Source organism: Petromyzon marinus, chromosome 40 (genome assembly GCF_048934315.1).
Source record: "Petromyzon marinus isolate PM22_M1 ecotype Great Lakes invasive population chromosome 40, UKy_Petmar_22M1.pri1.0, whole genome shotgun sequence".
NCBI lineage: Eukaryota > Metazoa > Chordata > Hyperoartia > Petromyzontiformes > Petromyzontidae > Petromyzon > Petromyzon marinus.
Window position 1 is genome coordinate 8,219,777 of NC_133706.1, and position 22,827 is coordinate 8,242,603.

The 22,827-nt window shown below is 45.7% G+C and overlaps 1 protein-coding gene and 1 long non-coding RNA gene across 2 annotated transcripts in view; both read left to right on the forward strand.

The window, feature by feature from the left end:
• The first annotated feature begins 10,014 nt into the window (after positions 1–10,014).
• LOC116950817 (uncharacterized) lies at positions 10,015–20,013 on the forward strand. Its single transcript, XR_004404077.2, has 3 exons — positions 10,015–10,200; positions 18,130–18,241; positions 19,612–20,013. It is a non-coding gene; the product is annotated as an uncharacterized LOC116950817 (long non-coding RNA).
• Positions 20,014–20,145: 132 nt separating this feature from the next.
• LOC116950815 (uncharacterized) overlaps positions 20,146–22,827 on the forward strand; it is a 32,685-nt gene continuing 30,003 nt past the window's right edge. The window contains exons 1-2 of the mRNA XM_032968902.2: positions 20,146–20,153; positions 20,284–22,808. Of these exons, the coding sequence (XP_032824793.2) occupies positions 20,146–20,153; positions 20,284–22,808 (2,533 nt within the window). The remainder of the gene's footprint in view (positions 20,154–20,283; positions 22,809–22,827) is intronic.

Here is a 22,827-nt window from a genome sequence, read left to right on the forward strand (position 1 = left end):
CCCGAACCAACTTACAGCCCCCCAAGCCTACAACACCTGCCAAGCCTTGGTGATCATCCATCCAAGTACTAAATGTGACAACATCATGAGCGCCGGTGGCGATTTTAATCGTACACAATAGAACGCGCGTGCACACGCGGGCAAAGTGCGTAAGCAACAGGCGAGGTGAAACATTTCACAAGCGTGTGGTCCGCATTCTTGGTTCTTTCGGTAAAGTCACGTAGAAGGGGAACAATAAAATAATAAAAATATAAAACAATATTGTTTAATATTTTTAAGAACCAAGATTATGAATCCCTGCAGTCACGAAAGCTTTAAAAATCTAAATTTAAGCGTGTGGTCGTAATAATACAAATAAAAATGCAAAGTTCGGTTACATTTAAAGCGCAAATATGTATGCACTGCTTCACTACGATTAAAACATGTCACGAGTGCCGCTCCCTCCCGCTGGCTCAAGGCCACCTCACAAGAGAGAGGGAGACGGTTCGCAACCCCACTCTTGCCAAAACAAAAAAAAACAAAAAAGGACCAAGACAGATCGCGTGAAATCGCAGCGCGCCGCGCGATGGTTGCGCAACACGCGACCGAGCTTGCGAAAGAGACAACAGGGACCAGCTTCGCCTCAACGTAACCTCCTCCTATGACGATGTGCCCCACTAGCACCACCACCACCACGCGCACAGCCTCCACCCAAATTACCTCCTCGCATCTCGCCAGTGCCTCGAATGCCCGGGCACATTTTCACAACTTTTTCTTTTGAGACGTTGAACGCCACGCGCCCACCTGCGTGTATGCTTAAACAAACAAAAAAAATCCAAAAGCTAAAATTAAGTAATGGTAGTGGGTAGAGGGCTCGGATTTAACCTTTGTTGGGAAAAGGTTTCAGACAAGGTCTGTCCAGCTGAATGATGGTCTACCCGTCCCCCTCCCCCCATGCAGCTACAATCCCTCTCAGTCCCGCGATGCTATAGTCAATTTACCTCCTGAACACGTGGCCTCAACCTCATTCCATTGGTACAAATAAACGTGTATTTGAACAAGCTGCGTTGTGTTCCGCTACCTCTCAATGGAACGCCTTTCTCCTACTGAGTGTACCTTTCGCTCCGGATGACCGCTGCAAAGTATTAACTGTATTTTGATTTAGCGCGCTGATCTTAAAGGTGCATTGAACAATGTGATACTCCGACTGACGCTCCTGTTGTTGTGGAGTGACTCATGCAGCAAGCTATGGCTGCTAGGGTTTGGTGTTACATGTTGTTTATGTAGTTTATTGTTAACAAATTCGGTCACAGTCCCTATGATCACTGTTACATTGCATTTATGGCTTTATTTTGGTGATTTCGAAAACGTTTTTTGGTTTGGCCATGTTTTTGTTTATTGTAGTACGGAGTTAGACTGATGGCCTTAATCTTAGTTGTCTTGTGGTTGTTGTTGTTGTTTGACTTGCATCCCACTGGGATTTTTGCACACAGCGTTGGTGTACGGTGCTATTTCAGGAATATTTTGATGTTTTTTTCCTGGATTTTCTGTTTGCACAGTCACATAATCACTTTAAGATGTTTTATTGTTCGTGTTTTTGTTTTTTGTTTGTTGCGGTTGCACCCGATTCAAGAGCCGAATGGCTCACAGGGCTATACCAAATAAATGGAACTATGGTAGGCATTGGGTCGCCACGAACTCCACCGGACAACATCAAACAACTCGAGCAAGTGGGTCCCATGTCAGTCCATGACCTGACATAACCGGGCGATGCCTCGGTATGACCATGGCGCAACGTACAGGTTCGCGCACAAAAAAAGTAGTCATATGAATAATTGAGTGCGTTTGGTATCACGAAATAGATGTGTTTTACGAACAAGCATAGTCTCTGCCTGTAGGCGGTGATGTTGATATGTGGCGTTACCTACTTAAATAACTTGCGAGTTAATTCTTCCAATTCGATCAAATTTAGACAGTGACGACCAGCACACACGGCCTGCTCTGTTTTTTTTCGAATATAACATCGCGGTATCTTAAACATCCACTGCCAAGCGGACGGCGCACATTGTACGGTTAATACACCGGCAGTCATCAACCATGTCGGTATAGATCTGCAAAGCGTTGACAACAAGTCGCGAACACGCAACCGCACAACCTCATTCCACGGCACCTAAGGACAGCGAACCTAGAGCAAGTATGCCCAAAGAGAGCGTGATGTATTGCTGCAAACCCAGTAAATGGCAAGCGACCATCGACTTGGCTACGCCTGAAATAATCGCCTGATCGTCAACGCTAGGGAGTTTGTTTGCTGCCTTGAGAACAAAACCGGCTCTGTTCTATTGGCGGGGTAAACAAGCGAAGCCTGCCACATCCTGGACTTAACAATGCAAGAGATGTCTTGCGATGCTTCATTGTTGGTAAAAGAGAACAGCATCACAATGTAAGGTGTTTTGGGTGTGGCTTTTTTTTAGATTTAAGATGTTTCTTACTTAACCAGGAATTAATATGAGACATTGTACTTTTTTTAAGCAGCAGCAGCAGAACGTCTGAATGGGAAAACAAGAATGTATAAATATATACATTTATAAATATATACATTTATACATTGAATAGATGATGCCGCAGACAATATATGATGCCGCAGACATCATCTATTGTACAACAGCGGTCCTCTTAAAGATAACGTTATTGACGAACGTGTCCAGTTCCTGTTATTTGTTTTGTTCCTGTGCAACACTTGCCAACGCGCACGTGCGCTATCACAAAACCAACGTTGGATGCTGCATCATCGTCTTCAGGGTGGCCGAGTGGCATCGACATCATAGCCCTGAGCCGGGCACTGCTGCGATTTCTGGATTTGAATCCGGGTTTTTAGCCGCCCGTGATTAAACAGAGTTTAAGAACGATTTGGTTTTGATAGAGCGCCCCTTTACGCTGGGGGGGGGGGGGTGGCTGGGTGCATCTCGGGATACTTAACACGCGATAGAGATATTTGAATTTGACAGGGCACAACCCCAGTGGCAGCTGTCTCCTTTGCGACACAAAGGTGAGCCCAGCACTTGGCCTGCAAGCGGAGCATTCGTCTGCCAGTAGCGAGCGATGACTGCGATGTGCAATCCCAATGTGTTCTTAAGTTGTCGATTTTAACCAGTTTGATAGACTATGTATTTAAAAAAAGTTTGCGACCAATATTATCCATATGAGTTGTTTTTGGGCTAGATCGAGTGAATATAAATGTGTCGTTAACCCACCATCACCCGATAGCCATCATCAAGGTTTGTTACGTAAACAAAACATGCAAATTAGTTACAACTTCAGCACACCGGAGTGTTGGAGAATCTTCGCACCTGATTGGCTCACAAGGGATGACATTATATCTATCCCTCTATATTAGACCGAAAGAGAAGGATTTATACACAATTCTGACTGTTGCCCAATGAGGCTGGTTTTAATTACCGGCGAAACGTCGTACTAATTGGCTGTGTCAAGTGGTGGTGGATTAACGAAACGTATCTTTACACGATCTAACCCAAAAAACATCGATTCGGGATATTTTTTTAACTATAAACCATTTCTTTAGAGAAATGTAATATTTTTTTCACATCCTCCGTCACATCATACATTGCAACATCCTGACATTCTGGACGGCATTACCAGTTGCATTAACGGTATCAGGCACACTGAACTCATCAAAACAGACGGGGGGGGGGGGATGATTTTCTTTGGGGGAGGTGGGGGGTGGCCAGGTTATTGCCATTTTGGGCTTAGGTATTTAAGACTCTTCTAAGATTTAGGAATAGACCCATGCACGTGCTGTATTCTTCTTCCTTGTCTCTGAGCTTATAGCTCAGATCCTCCGGTGCTGAGATTCGGCCTAATCTATCAACTATTTTTAATTCACCAGGTAAGGCCCACTGAAGTATATCTCTTTTTTCAGAAGCGACCTGGCCACAAACGATAGCTCAACAAAGTGGCGTATCATGTAGAAATGTATAGCAGCCAAATAATCTTAACGCACGTTTCTAAATATGAAGGTAAAAATCGGAGGACCCAGAGAAAAATCCATACTAACCAGGGAGAAAACATGCAAGCTCCAAATATACAGGTGTCAGGGTCGGGATTTAACCCACTGTCATGAATACCAGCAAGGGAGATAACATCTCGCCACCATGATAGTATTAGCCTGCTCACAGAAGACTGGCCACACCAAAACATTACGTGTTAAATTTGGTTTCCACTTAATGGCTATTTTACAGCGGTGGTTATTAACAAAAAATTGCCACAAGACCAATAGTTTCATAGCAGAGTGTGTGGTGGGAAAGTGCGCCTTTTACCGTGTGGATGACACAGGAATTTTCCGTAGAGATCCTGGAAGAAAGGACAAAAAAAACCTTCCACGGCCTTTCTCTGACATACACTATTCTGTGAGATATCCAAACGGATTCATCGTCTCACGTACGTGATGCCAAACGCACAAGAAGGAATTGGGGGGTGGGGGGGGTGGGGAAATACCAAAATCACTAACCATTAAAAACAATGTGTCTGTTTTTTATATATATATCTATAAATACTCTCGAATGCTAATGGACTGCAGCAAGAGAGAATACTTTCTGCGTGTTTTTACATGGTGGGAGAGAGGGGGGCGGTGGCAGGTATGCAAGCACTTCAATCATTTTAAGAAGTGAGTTCTGAGTTAAGCCCATGTGCGTCACGTTCAGCTTGACGTTGCATTATATCGAGTCTAAATTTAGGTTCACCTTATGTCTGTGACTTGGCCATCTGCTTTTTTTACATTTCTATATGAACGATAGATGAGCTGCACCATACCTTTCATGCCAAGATGCTGCAAATGCGAAAACAATAGGAAGAAAACAACCGAATCAGGACCAGGCATGGCCGATGCGGCCACCTGATGCCACACATGGCGCGTCAAAGATTCGGCGGCCTTCAAGTGCGGCCACAATTCCCAAACCATCGACCCGCGTCGTAAACACTCCACCGCCACTGTGTTCACTGCCTTAAAGGAGGAATGGACGAGATCCGCTCTGCGTCTGAACAGACACATTTAGTGGATTTAAAAAAATCTTGAATCTGCTGCTATTGGAACATATGACTGAGCGTAAAGCGTGATTTATAATTAAGATAGTCAACTTGTTTTCCCTAAACAAAATAAAACAGCAACGTAATTAATTCACGATAGGATGAATTTAAAGCGGTGGACAAGAATAGGATGGACTTTGTATAAACACTACCCTGGCCACCGTGGCGCCCCTCGTCGCAGTGGCTAGGAGATGTTAACTACCTCGCCTGGTATACAGGAGTACGTGAGTTCAATCTCAATCCTGACACCTGTATATTTGGAGTTTGCATGTTCTCCCCGTGGTTGTGTGGATTTTTCTCCGGGTCCTCCGGGTTTTATAGACATGCGTTTAAAATATTTGGCGTATCTACATTTCTACATGATAAGCCACTTCTGAAAAAGATCCATATAACGCAGTAAGGCCTTACCTGGTAAAATAAAATATATATGTCGATGTACCTTAGAAGAGAGTTTTCAATCAGTAAGTATTGCCCACTCTGACAATACGGATCGGAAACATGGATACTAACAAAGTAGCAGAACAATTAAAAAGCTAATAAGGAGATTTGCATCATTAGGTTTGAGAGATAAGAAAGAGGAGCACATGGATCATCAAACAAACACAAATCAGAGATGTCACGTTGACTATTAAGAACACAAATCAAATCTGTAAATAACGATTTAAAAAATCCCGTATCATAACAGAAGAATGGTGCAGACTGAAAAACTACAAGTTTTAAACAACCCACAGAAACGCGTACAAAAGGCACTCAGCCTTCGGGCACTATGCAAAAAGAAATCTTCAGTTCCTGACAATGTACTTGCAACTCTTCGGGAACTGCTAAATGGTGTTTTCATGCTGCATGAAAGGCATGCTCGAGTGCGTTGTTTGAAGCACTTGGAGGTTTACCCTGGGCTTTGGCAGGAACACATCTCCAGGGGACTTAGAGCCCCAAGGATGAGGCTGGTGATGAAATCTCAGCAGAATGAATTAACGACCCCGAGTGGATTGATGCGCCCTGAAGATGCGGCAATGACTTAAATTCAGTTTATATGCAGCATGAGATGAATGGTAGCAGTCGCAGGATCATTAGAAATTGAGGACTTCATGAGAGAGATTATCAGCCAACAGTGGATAGAACGCCTACAACAGTTTAATTCAGCCCTGGGAGTGACCGTGCCCACTATAAGGACTTCCCCTGGCCATCATTCATTTTTATTGATGGGGTTTTATGCAGGCACGAGGGTGGTTCGGGGGGAATGGGGTTCTTGAAGAATTACTTATCACAAAGGGAGTGAGATGGATCGTGATAGTATTGCAGAACCGTGATAAATGTTTATGGCATACAACAACCTTCATCAAGCAGTGGATAGACAATGGCTGAAAAGAGCTTTCCGATGCATCATCGGGTTGTGACGCAGGTTTGTCGATGTGTTGTCCAACGTTTCACCCTATGTGCTGGGAGCTTGTTCAAAACATGAACACGAACGGACAATCATCATCATCACGATGAGTTCGATCCAGACCCTGGCGCCCACTGCTGTATATTTGGAATTTGCATGTTCTCCCCGTGGTTGTGCGGATTTTCTCCTGGTCCTTCGGGTTTTCCCTCCACATTGATGAACATGCTTTAGAGTATTTGGCTGCTATAAACGTTCACGTGATCAGCCACTTTGTTGAGCTGTCGTTTGTGGCCAGGTCGCTTCTAAAAAAACGAGCTACATAGCTCGGTGGGCCTTACCTGCTAACATTTACAAAAAAAAACTAGTTTAGTTTATTTGTATTCGATTGTCCGTTAGAACTGCGATCTTTTTTTTCTCAACAGGAGAGTGTTCCTGTTACACGGTTCCGTCGCCGTGCCAGGCATGTTTATATATATATACGCACGTCACTGATACACTGCAACAACAAATAGCGCACAAGCGTCACACCTAGATGGTTTTGAACAAGAAATGACAACCGTGCGCTGTGGCGGGTGAAGGATGGGCGGGGGATGTTGTAAGGCAAGGCAAACGTTGCCCATCCCCATCCGAGAGCGTCACAAAATTCAGACCCATTTTTTGCGATGATAAACTTCGCAATCTTTACCCATCTAAAAGGAGAAAAACGCGTTTGTCACAGTGAAGGGTAATCGGTAGGCAGGTGGGTCGGTAAGAATTCGTGCGCAAAAGCCCCCAGGGATGAGTTGAAAACACGTCGTCCGTGCGTACGTGCTTCGCGTTTACGAACCACACCCACGAATAACTCCCCCCCCGCCACCGCTACCCCAGCCAAACCCAACTCCACCCCACCACTACCGGTGGCGAACCTTTTGTATCTTCTCCTGTGTACTCCATTTCATTGGCAGAGGTCACGCAGTGATGCACTCCAACAGCCCCCCTCCCCTTCCAATAAAGTCTCGCTTTTATTTGTTTTGTTGGTAGTTACCATGGGGGGGGGGAGGGGGGTGGGGTTTAACAGTTCAAGAACCTGTACAGATTTATTTTCGTGTCAATTATTCTTTTGTCTGGTCGCATATCTCAAGAGATGCAGCTGATTAAATAAAAAAAGACAGTTTATAATTTATTAATAAATGCTGTGTCAGATATGGTGTTCTGCGTGCGTGCGGCGCAGAGCAACTTTGTACGAATCCTGGTTCGCCTCGCTTAATGCGGGTTCGGTCTGTGCGATTTGGCGTAAATGCGACAAATATATTTCTACCCAAAATTCGCTGTAATACGCGGTTCCAATTCACTCGGCTATGCGATGGGATGCGCATGCTCTCCTCTGCAGGCAGCCGTATCTCCCTGCGATTTTGCTTCGTGAGCCCTTGTTTTCGAAACGCATCTACCGCATACAATGAGGGAAACGTCTATGAATTGGTAAAGTGGCGGGTGACACCTTCCACAATACGGTATTTGCCGATAATGTATAGAGCATTTAAAACAATTGCCATACGGCCCTTTGTCAATCTACTGCTGGGTGTGGCACCTTGAACCATGTCGGTCAAAGGGATTGTTTAACCATATTTCACCACTGATCAGTGCCGGTTGGTGAAGATAAGACTCGCCACCGATGATAGTTTAGGTCGCTAATTTCATAGCAGTGCGCTAACCACTGTGCCACTGCTCCAGGCTTGAATTTCGATATCGGAAAACTAGTCCACGCTTAAGTCAATTTTCTACAATCACTGTTAAGATATACATGATGAATAATCGTCACGTGTATGTTATCACAGTGCGGTGTATATACACGCACACAAACACACAGCCTGCATGTGTGAACATACTTTTTTTCCAATACCCTGTAAATATATATACATGCTTGTGGACAATGCATTTCTTTATTTGCATCTCCTGCTTCACGATTATTTATTCCGTGATAAACCGGCGTGTGTTTGCCACCGGATCGAGAGAAAATCCCGAGGCATCACTTTGCTCCAAATCGAGCATCCAAACCCAACAGGGCACACTCCCACCTTGGGGTGGTTCGCGGGATGTAAACGCGTGGAGAGGCGCACGGCCATGCTCGGGGTTGTTTGACCGTCTCTTCTATCTCAGGAATTTCTTTTGTGTGTGGGTAAGAACACGCGGGATTTCCCAGGGAAAGAGTTTCAAACCGGAACGGTCCTAAAAACGCTCGCAAGACGAGACGAGAGTCGCTCGCCCAACAACCCCGATTACATTTTGATTTAAAGCTTTCGTGACTGCAGTAATTCATATTCTTAATTTTTTCGGTAAAGTCACGTTGAAGGGAAACAACAAGAATATGAGAATATGAACCCCGATTACGTTCAGTGCGTTCGCATTCAGGAAGCCACCTTTTTTTCTCCCCAGTGGGTGTCTGACATGAAGTGAGTTTTTTTTTTATATTTACATAGATCCAAACAAAATAGCGGCACATGCTTACTACTAGGACTATTGCCCGAGACGTTTACTATATACATTTCTTTTATTTTTAAGCTACTGTGGGGTTATTTTTTTACGAGTGTGTTGAGGGTTGCTATTTGTGATTGTGCATCGACGCAGCAACAGCGGCAGCAGCACAACATAACTCGTCTAAATAAATCAAACTACAGTATCCAATAAACACATGCAACGTTGGCCCAACATTGGCCCATAGCTTCCAACCACATATAAGGTTGCATGATTGCTGGGTGGTTTGTTAAGTAGACAAATTATTTGGGCATAAATTAATTGCCACTTTATAATTTACAGACCTGCGTTCAATCCGCTGCTGGACGAGGACCTCACCATCAGACGCCGTGTCAGTCGTGATGGGTTGTATGACCATACTTCACCAAGCTGGTCGGTGGAGGTTGAGGATGTGGCGTTGATGCGGAGGGAATGGACGGGGAGGCCCAGAACCGGTTCAGATATCACTCGCCACTGATGTGTGTTATACTTGGACGGGAATCTAACTATACAGGACTGGCACAGTCAACAATCACAACGGCGTGAATGCAAAGGGGCTTCTCCACATGTTTGACACCGTGAGCACGTGCACGAACTCATGTTGACTCAGCCTCAAATGAGTACCAGGCGCGATCTGTAAACATCGCCATGAGAGACAAAAGCGACCGCGCGTTGATGCTGGTCACCCACCCACTTCGTGTGCAGCCCCGGCCTTCATCAGTGCTCTCTTACACCAACTTGCCCCACAGGTATGTTAAGGCTATACGGGGGCACCTTTGTCATTTGACGAACTCATGACTTACAACACGCCGTCCAAACATATCGCCATAAACTACGTATGGTGTTCCATCCTCTTTGCCATGGGCGCTCCGAATGAAATTAGGGTTTCTATTTGTGGAATGCAGGCAAGCAGGTTGGTCTTACAATTAGCCACTGGTGGCGCATGTGATAGTTGTTGGCGATGCACATTGTGTAACACCACCCCCCCCCCCCCAATCTGACGTACAAGGCAGGGTGCGGTGACTTGTTCTGGGTGGGGGTGGGGTCAGATGCCTACAAAAGCAACAGCGGGCACAGGCTGGCTGTTGATATCTCGCTGATGAGCTACTGGCAAAAAGGATCTCCAGCATCCGTTTTGTTTTCTTGGGGAAAGGCGTTGTTAGATTTAATATTTCTCTGCCATCGTCGTTAACGTCTCAAGTGCCCGGCGTTTCAAGTCAAGAAACCGCAGCAACGTCTGTTGCCCTGTAAGTTGAAGTTCTACTTTATTAGGACGGTCAGAGTTGCTGAGAAATACATATATATTTGGTAATGATTGTATAAACTTGGAGATCGAGTGTTTTTATTTGAATTTGTTATCTTTATTTGCAGGTTCACTGCTGGTTGGTGTTCCTATAACTTTTACAATATTTAGTTTGCTTTTAAATGGTTTCAATGCCTCTTGTAAAAGCCGTCCGTCGTTTAAAATATATATGAATTGTTTTGCCTGTCTAACCACTTTTTTATATACAGGCAATATTTAGTAAGTTGAATGCTTGTAATTCATTGCGTTAGATTTTCTATTTGCTAGCCGAGCTTGTTATAAGGCCTGGGTTTGCTCAAGGCATTTTTTTCATTACAAACTGTAAAGTTGCTTATCAGATATGACAAGTTTAATGTTGACTTTGGGGGAGGGGGGTCCGCATACAACAGTTGTAGAAAGTGAAAAGGTACACAATAAAATGTATATAAACGTCAAAACTACTGCTGCTATTTTTATCTCGAGTGATTATTATTTGAGTAGCAATTACAGTTTGTGGAAAATAGTATTCAAGTCGCGCAACATTTAAGTAATGCTAGCCGGCAACGCAGAAATATAATCTACTAAACTCGCGTGGTAGGGGTTCACTAACTATGCGCAAGAAAAGGGAAATTCTAAATCAAGGAAGGAATTTTGAAAGTTTTTTTTTTATAACTAAAACAAATTACCTTAATGTCAAGTGAAAGATTGCTCCTTATGGATAAAAAAAAATCTGTTTTAACAGCGCGGCCGAATTTGCGTGGTTCACTCTTTGTGTTTTATCAATCGTGCTCATGCTTGTTGGGAAAATTTAAATAAAAGGTGTTAATGCAAGTGCGCATGTGTGGGTAAATTGAGCGATAATGTGTCGGTTAGCGCGCTGTGCTACGAACTCGGCGGTCCGAGTTCGATTCCCGCTCAGTGATGATTATCTGAACCGGTCCTTGGCCTCTCCCCTAGGTCTACTCGGCCGCAAATGAGTACCTGGTGCAGTGTGTAAACATCGCCACTGGGTAGACAAAGAGGACCGGGCGTGGTGCAGGCCACCCACCCTCTCGTGTGCCGTGCTCTATGTTAAAGCTATCTTTGGGGTATTTTTGTCTTTGTAATTTACATTAAACAGTTACTTAGACACTACTGTGTAAACATTCCTATCTGGACAACTTGGTGTTTATATATTTTGCGAAAACGTGAGACCGCATTCCCATTGTGGGAATGATACCCATGGTGTTTCTTGTTTAAATATATTAAGCACGCTTTGCAATTTGTACGCGGTGTTTAAACGCCAATTATAAAATCGCGAACGAAAATGTGTGCAAACGATGGACACGCATCGCGGTTTGGAATGGTTTTGTGGAAAATAAAATAAAATCTGCATCGGGGACCTGCGACTTGCGGCCCCGAAGCCACATGCAGCACTTTAAGGACCGCTTTGTAACGTCTATTTATTAAGGACCGTCTCGAATTCGCGTACATTGTATACACATCTTCTTTGGGTCTTTCGTTAAAGTCACGTAGATGGGGATTTTGAACCGATCTACTTGAAATACCTAAAGAATATGAATTCCTGCAGTCACGAAAGCTTTATATACACATCGTACATACACTATTGAAGGGGGGTTGTTTTTTTTGTTCCCGAATTTGATTTTTTTTGGTTGCCGATCCATGATCCGGTCCGATCGTGACGACTAATGGTAATTGTACGCAGAGTGAGTGTAATCGAGATGAATTAAACGTCTGCAATGCAGTTAATACTCTTTGGTTCTTTCGGTAAAGTCACATAGGCATGAAAAAAATGTAAAATAAATAAAAAATGTTATACCTACATGACTTTACCGAAAGAACCAAAGAGTGGATTCCTGCAGTCACGAAAACTTCAAATCTAGAATGCAGTTAGTGCATCGTATTGGCGTATCCCCTTGGTGTAAACGATTTAAATGCGTCCCCCTAGCCAATTATTTTGTAGCCCAGCGCCTTTGGCTTGTAGGTCGCGGTGCACGTATTACCACCTCCACACGCTCTAGTTATACACCAATGGTACAATGATTTAAGAAAATTAATCGTCGACAGAAGTCTGTTACGGAGAGCAGAGGTAGATTCCTCTTGAACAAACATGCACATCGGGCTTTAAGATCTTTTAGTAGTTGTGGTGCCTATGCAAACTTCTATGCAAATCCTTAATTGTAGGGCGTCTCCTAACACTGACCATTTGCATTTCACATAATAAAGGTGTGGCGTTTTCCTCTTTCAATGACCTTTGGTTGAGGGTAAGTGTTACTTAACGTTGTGTGCATCTATTCAGACCTACTGATCCTGCCTGAGATTAGGCCCGAAATTTAAGAGGGGGTAAAGCTAGGAAAACAACAGGTCCGGGCAGTTTAGATCACTTTTATGGGAATACTTATTGTACGTTCCAAGGTGTTTGATCTTTAAAACAATTTGTGCACGTGTTAATTATTGCTCGCTTATAAGAGCGCTTGCCCCCCTAACGGTTTGTATAGTTATAGGGGGAATGGCTGTCCCTGATTACGAGCCTGGGATGTTACGCTTGTTTCTCCTGCGAAAGGGTTGCCTTAAACAGATCTAATCGGTTACATATCCGGTCTACAAGAACATGAGACTGATAACACGGATTAACATTGATCCTGAAATATAAAAGTAACTACTGCTTTTAATCAACCATTAAAATGGCCAAAAGTGATATATAATATATATTTTTTTACAAGCATCTGGGAGGACTAAACTAATGGAAAAGTATAAGTCGCAAAGGGACAAATCTGAACTGGCGGGAGAAATAATAGCGACTGCAAATATTTTTTACGCCTAAACAAATGTTATAATTTCCCAAAATAGTTCATTGAAATCTGAAGCTTAAATAAATAAATAATGAACAATAGCTTCATTTTTTAACCTGGAAGAGCCAAATGATACCAGACGCCTAAAAAAAAGACCTGCTTTTAAACAAGTATAGCAAGCATTTCCAAGGTTATCTAGATTGGTTTATTTCCAGATAACAAGGCTGTCCTCTACTTGACATTGCTATTAAACATTGAGCGTTGAAAGTACGTAGTGTTGTTAAATGTGTACCGTACTAATAATGTTCAACACGGCAAAAAAAAATGTTCAACACCTTTTATCAAGCGACTTCTGGGTGAAGGCCTCCTTGTGCCGTGTTATCGATACTGTTTAACCATTGGGGCCATCGATTTAGTAGGTACGCAAAAATCTGTCAACTAGACCCCTCTCCCCATTCTTGTACGCACGCGAACTTTTTACACAACCGCCCCCCCCAACCTGCGTACGTACATACGCTTGACGCCCCCCCCCACCCCGAATCCTATAGAACGGCCGATATTTAATCCACGCGGAAACGATCAAGGATGAATAACATTAACGTGTTTAAGCAAACAGCCCACCGCCGGCTGCATTACATAATTAAGTCGCGTAACTTGGCCACTTATTTAGCCGAGCTGCGTGATAGCTGCAGTCGGGGGGGGGGGGCACGGTGGCACACGAGTGACACCTCTCCCACAGTCCCACTTCTAGTACTTGTCGTCTCACAGCTGAAGACGCTGAACTGTGGCTCATTTGAAGGCCAATGTAGACAAATTATTATCGAGGCTTCACACCCCCCCCCCCATTTCCTATGCGTACATTGTCAGTAGACCCCCTCCCCCCATACGGAAGCTACGCATTTGGGTTAACCTCCGACCCTCCATGCGTACGTACTAAATGGATGGCCCCTATATTTCACCACACGGGTCGGTGTTGATTTGGTGAATGTGTCTGAAGTTGGTGGGGAGTGGGGGCACGGTGGCACGGTGGCACGGTGGCACGGTGGCACGGTGGCACGGTGGCACGGTGGCACGGTGGCACAAGACCAGGTCGAATAACAGCCACTGATGTTTGCCATGGCCAGGAAATCGGTCATGTTTGCTACGTAATTGTGAAGTGTGCTAACCACCGCTCCGCCCCATCATTACGACCGTGTCCTAAAGCGGTTTATTTTTGTTCATATGTCAGGGAGACGACTAACAATGTCCGTTTCACAAATACAAAGGAGGCATAGCAGTGATTTCCCGCACCTCCCAATTAGTACGTTTTGGCTGCGGTGCGGTGCCCAATAAATCCCACATACGGTACGTGCATACACTTTGCTACTTCTGACGCAGTTATCTGGCTCCTTAACCACCACAATTTAACATTCAGTTGCTCTACTTCTACAACAGCCATACAAAGAAGACCGATTGAATGTCCTATGTAGGCCTGATTGAGATTGATTCGGCAACCAATAAAGCTTGCGAAACCAAAAGGGTCCCTTTTTGGTCTGAGCCCACCAATTTTCCAGCTGTCTTTACCACCTTCAGGTGGCATAAACTTTAGTGGTTGCAATTTATTTACGTGGACCAATAATATGTTAACCACGTGAGATGAGTAACTTATAAAAAAAATAGCTCGCACGTTTTTTTTGGCCGTATAAATTGATAACTACGAGAGAGAGAGGCGCGCTATCTCAGTGTGTTAACGAATTGTCTGCTCTGGCTCCCGGTAATTATTGTGCAGTGCAACAAAACATGACCAAAAGAGGGCGGCGTGCCTCCCATTCTAGATTTGAAGCTTTCGTGACTGCTAGGATCCATACTCTTTGGTTCTATTGGGTAAAGTCACGTAGGTAAAAAAAATACAATAACAAAAATCACGACGTTTCGGCCACAACACAAGCGGCCTTCATCAGGTGAAGGGACGAGACTGTCTGGAGGACAGCGCTGGAGTAAAGGTCCGCGGTCTGAGCGTGGTTGTGTTTCGCAAAATTCTCCTGTTTGATTTGTACTAGGTGCCTCGGTGAATGTATATGCTCTGACTTTAACATAGCTATTTCTGTGACCAGTTACATGCTAATCACTCAGCCATTTCAATGCTAAATTCTATGCTAATTCCTTTGTCAAGGCGCTTTGTTTTCTTCTCACACAGCTTAAAGGTCGTGATCTGAGCGTGACTTTTTTTCACTCCAGCGCTGTCCTCCAGTCTCGTCCCTTCACCTGATGAAGGCCGCTTGTGTTGTGGCCGAAACGTCGTGATTGTTATTTTATTTTTTTACCTACGTGACTTTACCCAGTAGAACCAAAGAGTATGCCTCCCATTGTTTTAGAGACCGTCACCGTGTGTGCACGGAGCCCGGAGAGACGATTTTAGTCAAATAGTGAACGAATCGGCGACCACCAACTTGAGGATATTTTTTTTTGGTCAAGTGTCAGCCTGTGGACGAAATGGTACCAATTCTCCTTAGTTTATCCGTAATATTTAAAAAAAAACCTGTTATGGATAGTATTCGCGAAAGGGCCCTACGTGTTTGTTAAACCTCGGTTTAGTCGACTAAAGCGGTAAAACATCGAGTCCTACGCTCGGTTATTAAATTATTGGGGCGAATGGCGCACCATTATCACCCCCCCCACCACCACTACCAATATCTCGAGGGCCATAAATTGAACACAATCTTTTGGACACATCGTACGATTGTACATTTGAAAAAAAAAACAAATGTTCTTCGTGGCTACGACTTTTAACAATTCCTTGGATTCCTGTCTGCCTGGCCGGCGCGCGAAAGCGCGTGCGCAGGAAATGACGCCACCGCGCACGTTTGCGCGATGACGTCACCACCATCTCACGTCGTTGAGCCGCGTCCGTGCGTGGTGACGTCATGCCTCCCCCCCCCCCACATTACTCCAAACCCTGCATTGAATTTACGCGCGTAAATTGGCGGGACAGCAATAATTAATATTCTATGGGGGGGGGGGGGGGGTTTGTCGGTAAAGTCACGTAAATAGAAAAAAAATATAACAATAAAAGAATACAAATATCACGACGTTTCGATCGCAGCGATATTTATTTTTTTTCCTATCTACGTGACTACCGATATAGCCATAGAATATGCACTCCGTTAGACAAAAGTTTGGCTGGCTGGGGAGCGGGAGGGCAGTGAGAGTCTCGTCCCAAAGGACTGTGACGAGACGTTGACTACCTCGGCTTGTATACAGGAGGACCTAAGTTCGAACCCGACCCTGACGCCTGCTGCTGCTGCTGTATATATTTGGAGTTTGCGGTGTCTCTCTCTCTCTCTGTCCCCGTGGTGGTCGTGGTGTGGATGCTTATCCGGGGTTTTTTTTTCACCTCCACATTTAGAATCAACGCGCGTTTAGAGTTTTTATTTGGCTGCTATACATTTCCACACGATAAGCCACTAAGTTGAGATGTCATTTGTGGCCAGGTCGCTTCTGAGAAAATAGTTTTTTTATATATATATAGCTCAGTGGGCCTTGCATGGTAAAATAAAATGAAACATTTGTTTTAGTTTAAATAGTTTACTTTTATATATATAATTATAATCGTTGACCTACCTCCGGAGTTCCGTCTCTGCTGTGTTAAGGTGCATACCTGCAATTGTTTGCCGAGGCCACTGCCGAAGAACTATAGCGAGCTGTTGGCCTACTCGTCCACGTTGATTCGATGTGCGATGTGGTCCTTGTTACGCATCTAGTTAATGTGTGGTTTTTTTTTGGAAGAGGTGGGCCTACCCACACTTTACCCCCCACCATACGACCTGCCGATCGATTGTAACAGGCGTTGGCTGTATACTTTGCGGCTGAGTGGGGATGGGCATTTTAACTTTTCCCCCAATTTGTTTTAACTCCCGTGCCGGGAGATGGAATCAAACTTGGGCCCTATCTCTGGGTTTTCAAGGCCATTTTTCGGTGGTTAGGGTCATCAAGTGATCGTCGCTGATATTGCTTTTGCCACTGATGTTAGCCGTGGCCAGGAATCCCAACTTCGGGTCACAACAGTTACACAAGTACTATGCATTTTTTTTTTTTTTACACACGGTGACCTTGTTAAAAAAAACAAAGCGTTCAACTTTCATTTCATGAAGCAAATGTGTCGGTTTTTTTATATGGTAAACACGGGGCACTCATTGCATATGCTTTTGTGAGCAACTATTAAGTCCCATAGTCCAAATTTTGATGGCCAGAGCTAAATCGGCCATTTGCGAAGCTCGATGGATGGGATCTTAAAACATTTTTCTTGCGCCTCCTTGCCCTCATTTTAATTGCACTTTTTATTTGCGAACGTTTCGTTTTACAAATGTTAAATGCCCTGCGCAATATTCCTTAAGAGCACCCTGGTACGCCTTCTCTGCAATATCGATGGTTGTTATGCTGCGCGCAACGGATCTGCCTTGTATAATAGCCAAGCAACTGCCAAACATGCATTTAAAATTTTGTTGCCAGAAAAAAGGGGAAAACCTATTCTCATATTTTGGTACTGGCAAAGGAAGTCGCATGATGTAGCTGCTCACCCCAAGCTCTCATTGTCTTTGTGCTGTACGACTTTTGGCGTCCTCTGGTCTAACACCGTTTGCGACGAGGCTCCAAAGAATGCTGTGTGGACCAATCGGCTTCAAAGACGATGCATATTATCCGTTTTTTGTTTGCATTCTGACCACAATATATTGTGGTCAATGCATACACGATTCCTTGTAAAAGGTTTCAGTTTGGTGTTTTAACATCTTAACACCTGCGTTTGTTGCCAGAAAAAAGGGGAAAACCTATTCTCATCCTTTAAAGTTTGTCACGAATTGGCATGTTCTGTTTACGTGACCAAACCTGGTGGTGGCGGGTTTAACGACCCATGTATATTTGCGCGCTCAAACACAACAACAAAAAACCTTGTATTATCAACATTTAAACTTCACTGCCTCGACTGGAATATCCCAGGTTTACAGAGGCAGCCCTGCAGCGGGTCCGGTCAGCATCTTCGGCCCACGTGCTCACCCCGACCGGGCTTTATGATAACCGCCAAAATAGCAATGGGGACATTAAATGAAGCCTTGTTCTTTCCCCAGTGTGTGGCATTGCAGATTCATCTGGTGTTGCTTCACAACGCGAATAAAGAAATGAAGGCGATCGAAGTATTCGGGCTCTACATCGTGTTCATTATTTTTCCTCTTGGACACTGTAAGTACCTTGCACATGAAGGGGGGTGGGTCTTTCGATTGACCATTTTTGTTTAATTTGACAAGATTTTGTCTTCCTTCAAATTAGCTTTCACTGCACAAACCCCATACTGACCAGTAAAAGTCCTGGTAACTCCTATGACAATGTTGGCTTTGGGAGGGAAGGGCACAGATGCCTTTGCCACTAGAGGCTACTACGTTCACTAAACAAAACCATAATCTTTTTCAATTGAAACCGTGACAATTCCTCGCTGGGGGAGGGGTGATGTTTCTTGCCCCGGTAGTAAAATTTATTTTACCTTTTTTAAAGCAAAGCGCTTGTTGTAAATTGCTCTTGTGACCATTTTCATTTGATTGAATCATCTTTATTATTTGTTTTGTCATGCATTTGAGGGTTTGCTTCAACTCAATTGGTAGGTAAACTTTTTTTTCTGCGTAAAAATGTTTTCCCATGTTTTAAACTATTCAGTTTTATTGCAAATCTTAAGCCTTGATAAAAAGATAATTTTAACTAATTTTCAACATTGTGCCAGTTGCATTAACATTCTCCCCTGATACACAATGGTCTCTTACCATGTTGAAATAAAGTAAATATAGGGTGGTTGTGCCAGCATCATTTAAATTTGTCTCTAATATACAATTCTTCCACATTGAACGACAGACTGCAGAAAAAGAAACAAGTATTAGAGAACAAACACAGCGCTGATATGAGAAACTAAACTATAAACTAATTTTATTTTACGAGGTAAGGCCCACAGCTATGTAGCTCGTTTTTCAGGAGCAACCTGGCCACAAAATGATCGCTCAATGAAGTAGCTTATGTGGAAATTTATAACATCCAACTACTCTAAAAGCATGTTTCTGAATGTAGAGGGATGAACCGGAGCACCCAGCGAAAATGTGCGCGGCTACAGGGAGAACGTGCAAACTGCAAATGTAAACAGCCGTCAGGGTTGGATTTGAGTGGCTAGGCAATGGATAATGATGTACAATTCTAGCATGTCCGCATGTGTTTTACTCGTAGTTTCTAGCAAATGCTTCAGAAAAGGATATGTAACAATTGCTTCAGAATTTAAATAAGTAACAAAAATGTTTATTCCCAATTCGATGTTTATTCTAAGGCTCACAATGTGTTTCCATTTCTTATTTGTGGTGTGAGCAATTGTCACAACAACGACCATTGCGTTTACCAAAGTGTAAAAAAAAATTACTACTGTTCCTGATTTTGTGATGGATCGCTTCGTCACTTGGGCAAGTTATCACACCCCAAGTATTAAGCGTATAAGATTTAGCACAGTATTTTTTGAGTAATGCCTTGTTTTTATCAACGTTTTCTAAATTAAATTGCCATTTTCTATTTTTTTGTTCCAGTGCAAAACGTAACAATATCTCCATCTGCAAATCTAACTAATAGCAACTCCACCATAGCATCAACACAGTATAATACATCCGTATCATTTCTTCCAAACAATGAAACTTGGAATGCTACATCTGCCGCACCTATAAATGGTTCAGCAGTAGCCATCACAACGTCGCCAGCAACATCGTTGCAACCCAATGGAACGGTGACATCAAATATTTCAGCTGTGAACAGTTCTATAGAAACATCAACATCATTAAATGCAACTTCTGCACCATCAAGCCTTTTTCCCAATGAAACGGTGAACGGTACATCCCCTGCTCCTCCATCAGCACCGGCTCCCAATGCAACAGTGAACGGTACATCCCCTGCTCCATCAGCACCGGCTCCCAATGCAACAGTGAACGGTACATCCCCTGCTCCTCCATCAGCACCGGCTCCCAATGCAACAATGAACGGTACATCCCCTGCTCCTCCATCAGCACCGGCTCCCAATGGAACAGTCAACGGTACATCCCCTGCTCCTCCATCAGCACCGGCTCCCAATGCAACGGTGAACGCTACATCCCCTGCTCCATCAGCACTGGCTCCCAATGCAACGGTGAACGGTACATCCCCTGCTCCTCCATCAGCACCGGCTCCCAATGGAACGGTCAACGGTACATCCCCTGCTCCTCCATCAGCACCGGCTCCCAATGCAACAGTGAACGGTACATCCCCTGCTCCTCCATCAGCACCGGCTCCCAATGCAACAGTGAACGGTACATCCCCTGCTCCATCAGCACCGGCTCCCAATGGAACAGTCAACGGTACATCCCCTGCTCCTCCATCAGCACCGGCTCCCAATGCAACGGTCAACGGTACATCCCCTGCTCCTCCATCAGCACCGGCTCCCAATGCAACGGTGAACGGTACATCCCCTGCTCCTCCATCAGCACCGGCTCCCAATGCAACGGTCAACGGTACATCCCCTGCTCCTCCATCAGCACCGGCTCCCAATGCAACGGTGAACGGTACATCCCCTGCTCCTCCATCAGCACCGGCTCCCAATGGAACGGTCAACGGTACATCCCCTGCTCCTCCATCAGCACCAGCTCCCAATGGAACGGTGAACGGTACATCCCCTGCTCCTCCATCAGCACCGGCTCCCAATGGAACGGTGAACGGTACATCCCCTGCTCCTCCATCAGCACCGGCTCCCAATGCAACAGTGAACGGTACATCCCCTGCTCCATCAGCACCGGCTCCCAATGCAACAGTGAACGGTACATCCCCTGCTCCTCCATCAGCACCGGCTCCCAATGCAACAGTGAACGGTACATCCCCTGCTCCATCAGCACCGGCTCCCAATGCAACAGTGAACGGTACATCCCCTGCTCCATCAGCACCGGCTCCCAATGCAACAATGAACGGTACATCCCCTGCTCCTCCATCAGCACCGGCTCCCAATGCAACGGTCAACGGTACATCCCCTGCTCCTCCATCAGCACCGGCTCCCAATGCAACGGTCAACGGTACATCCCCTGCTCCTCCATCAGCACCGGCTCCCAATGGAACGGTGAACGGTACATCCCCTGCTCTATCAGCACCGGCTCCCAATGGAACGGTCAACGGTACATCCCCTGCTCCTCCATCAGCACCGGCTCCCAATGGAACGGTCAACGGTACATCCCCTGCTCCTCCATCAGCACCGGCTCCCAATGGAACGGTCAACGGTACATCCCCTGCTCCTCCATCAGCACCGGCTCCAAATGCAACGGTGAACGGTACATCCCCTGCTCCTCCATCAGCACCGGCTCCCAATGCAACGGTCAATGGTACATCCCCTGCTCCTCCATCAGCACCGGCTCCCAATGGAACGGTGAACGGTACATCCCCTGCTCCATCAGCACCGGCTCCCAATGGAACAGTCAACGGTACATCCCCTGCTCCTCCATCAGCACCGGCTCCCAATGCAACGGTCAACGGTACATCCCCTGCTCCTCCATCAGCACCGGCTCTCAATGCAACAGTGAACGGTACATCCCCTGCTCCATCAGCACCGGCTCCCAATGCAACGGTGAACGGTACATCCCCTGCTCCTCCATCAGCACCGGCTCCCAATGGAACGGTCAACGGTACATCCCCTGCTCCTCCATCAGCACCGGCTCCCAATGCAACGGTCAACGGTACATCCCCTGCTCCTCCATCAGCACCGGCTCCCAATGCAACAGTGAACGGTACATCCCCTGCTCCATCAGCACCGGCTCCCAATGCAACGGTGAACGGTACATCCCCTGCTCCTCCATCAGCACCGGCTCCCAATGGAACGGTCAACGGTACATCCCCTGCTCCTCCATCAGCACCGGCTCCCAATGCAACGGTCAACGGTACATCCCCTGCTCCTCCATCAGCACCGGCTCCCAATGCAACAGTGAACGGTACATCCCCTGCTCCATCAGCACCGGCTCCCAATGCAACGGTGAACGGTACATCCCCTGCTCCTCCATCAGCACCGGCTCCCAATGGAACGGTCAACGGTACATCCCCTGCTCCTCCATCAGCACCGGCTCCCAATGGAACGGTCAACGGTACATCCCCTGCTCCTCCATCAGCACCGGCTCCCAATGGAACGGTCAACGGTACATCCCCTGCTCCTCCATCAGCACCGGCTCCCAATGCAACGGTCAACGGTACATCCCCTGCTCCTCCATCAGCACCGGCTCCCAATGCAACAGTGAACGGTACATCCCCTGCTCCATCAGCACCGGCTCCCAATGCAACGGTGAACGGTACATCCCCTGCTCCTCCATCAGCACCGGCTCCCAATGGAACGGTCAACGGTACATCCCCTGCTCCTCCATCAGCACCGGCTCCCAATGCAACGGTCAACGGTACATCCCCTGCTCCTCCATCAGCACCGGCTCCCAATGCAACAGTGAACGGTACATCCCCTGCTCCATCAGCACCGGCTCCCAATGCAACGGTGAACGGTACATCCCCTGCTCCTCCATCAGCACCGGCTCCCAATGGAACGGTCAACGGTACATCCCCTGCTCCTCCATCAGCACCGGCTCCCAATGGAACGGTCAACGGTACATCCCCTGCTCCTCCATCAGCACCGGCTCCCAATGGAACGGTCAACGGTACATCCCCTGCTCCTCCATCAGCACCGGCTCCCAATGGAACGGTCAACGGTACATCGACAACTGCAATAGCTGCATCAACAGTGCCAGTGTCAAACGGCA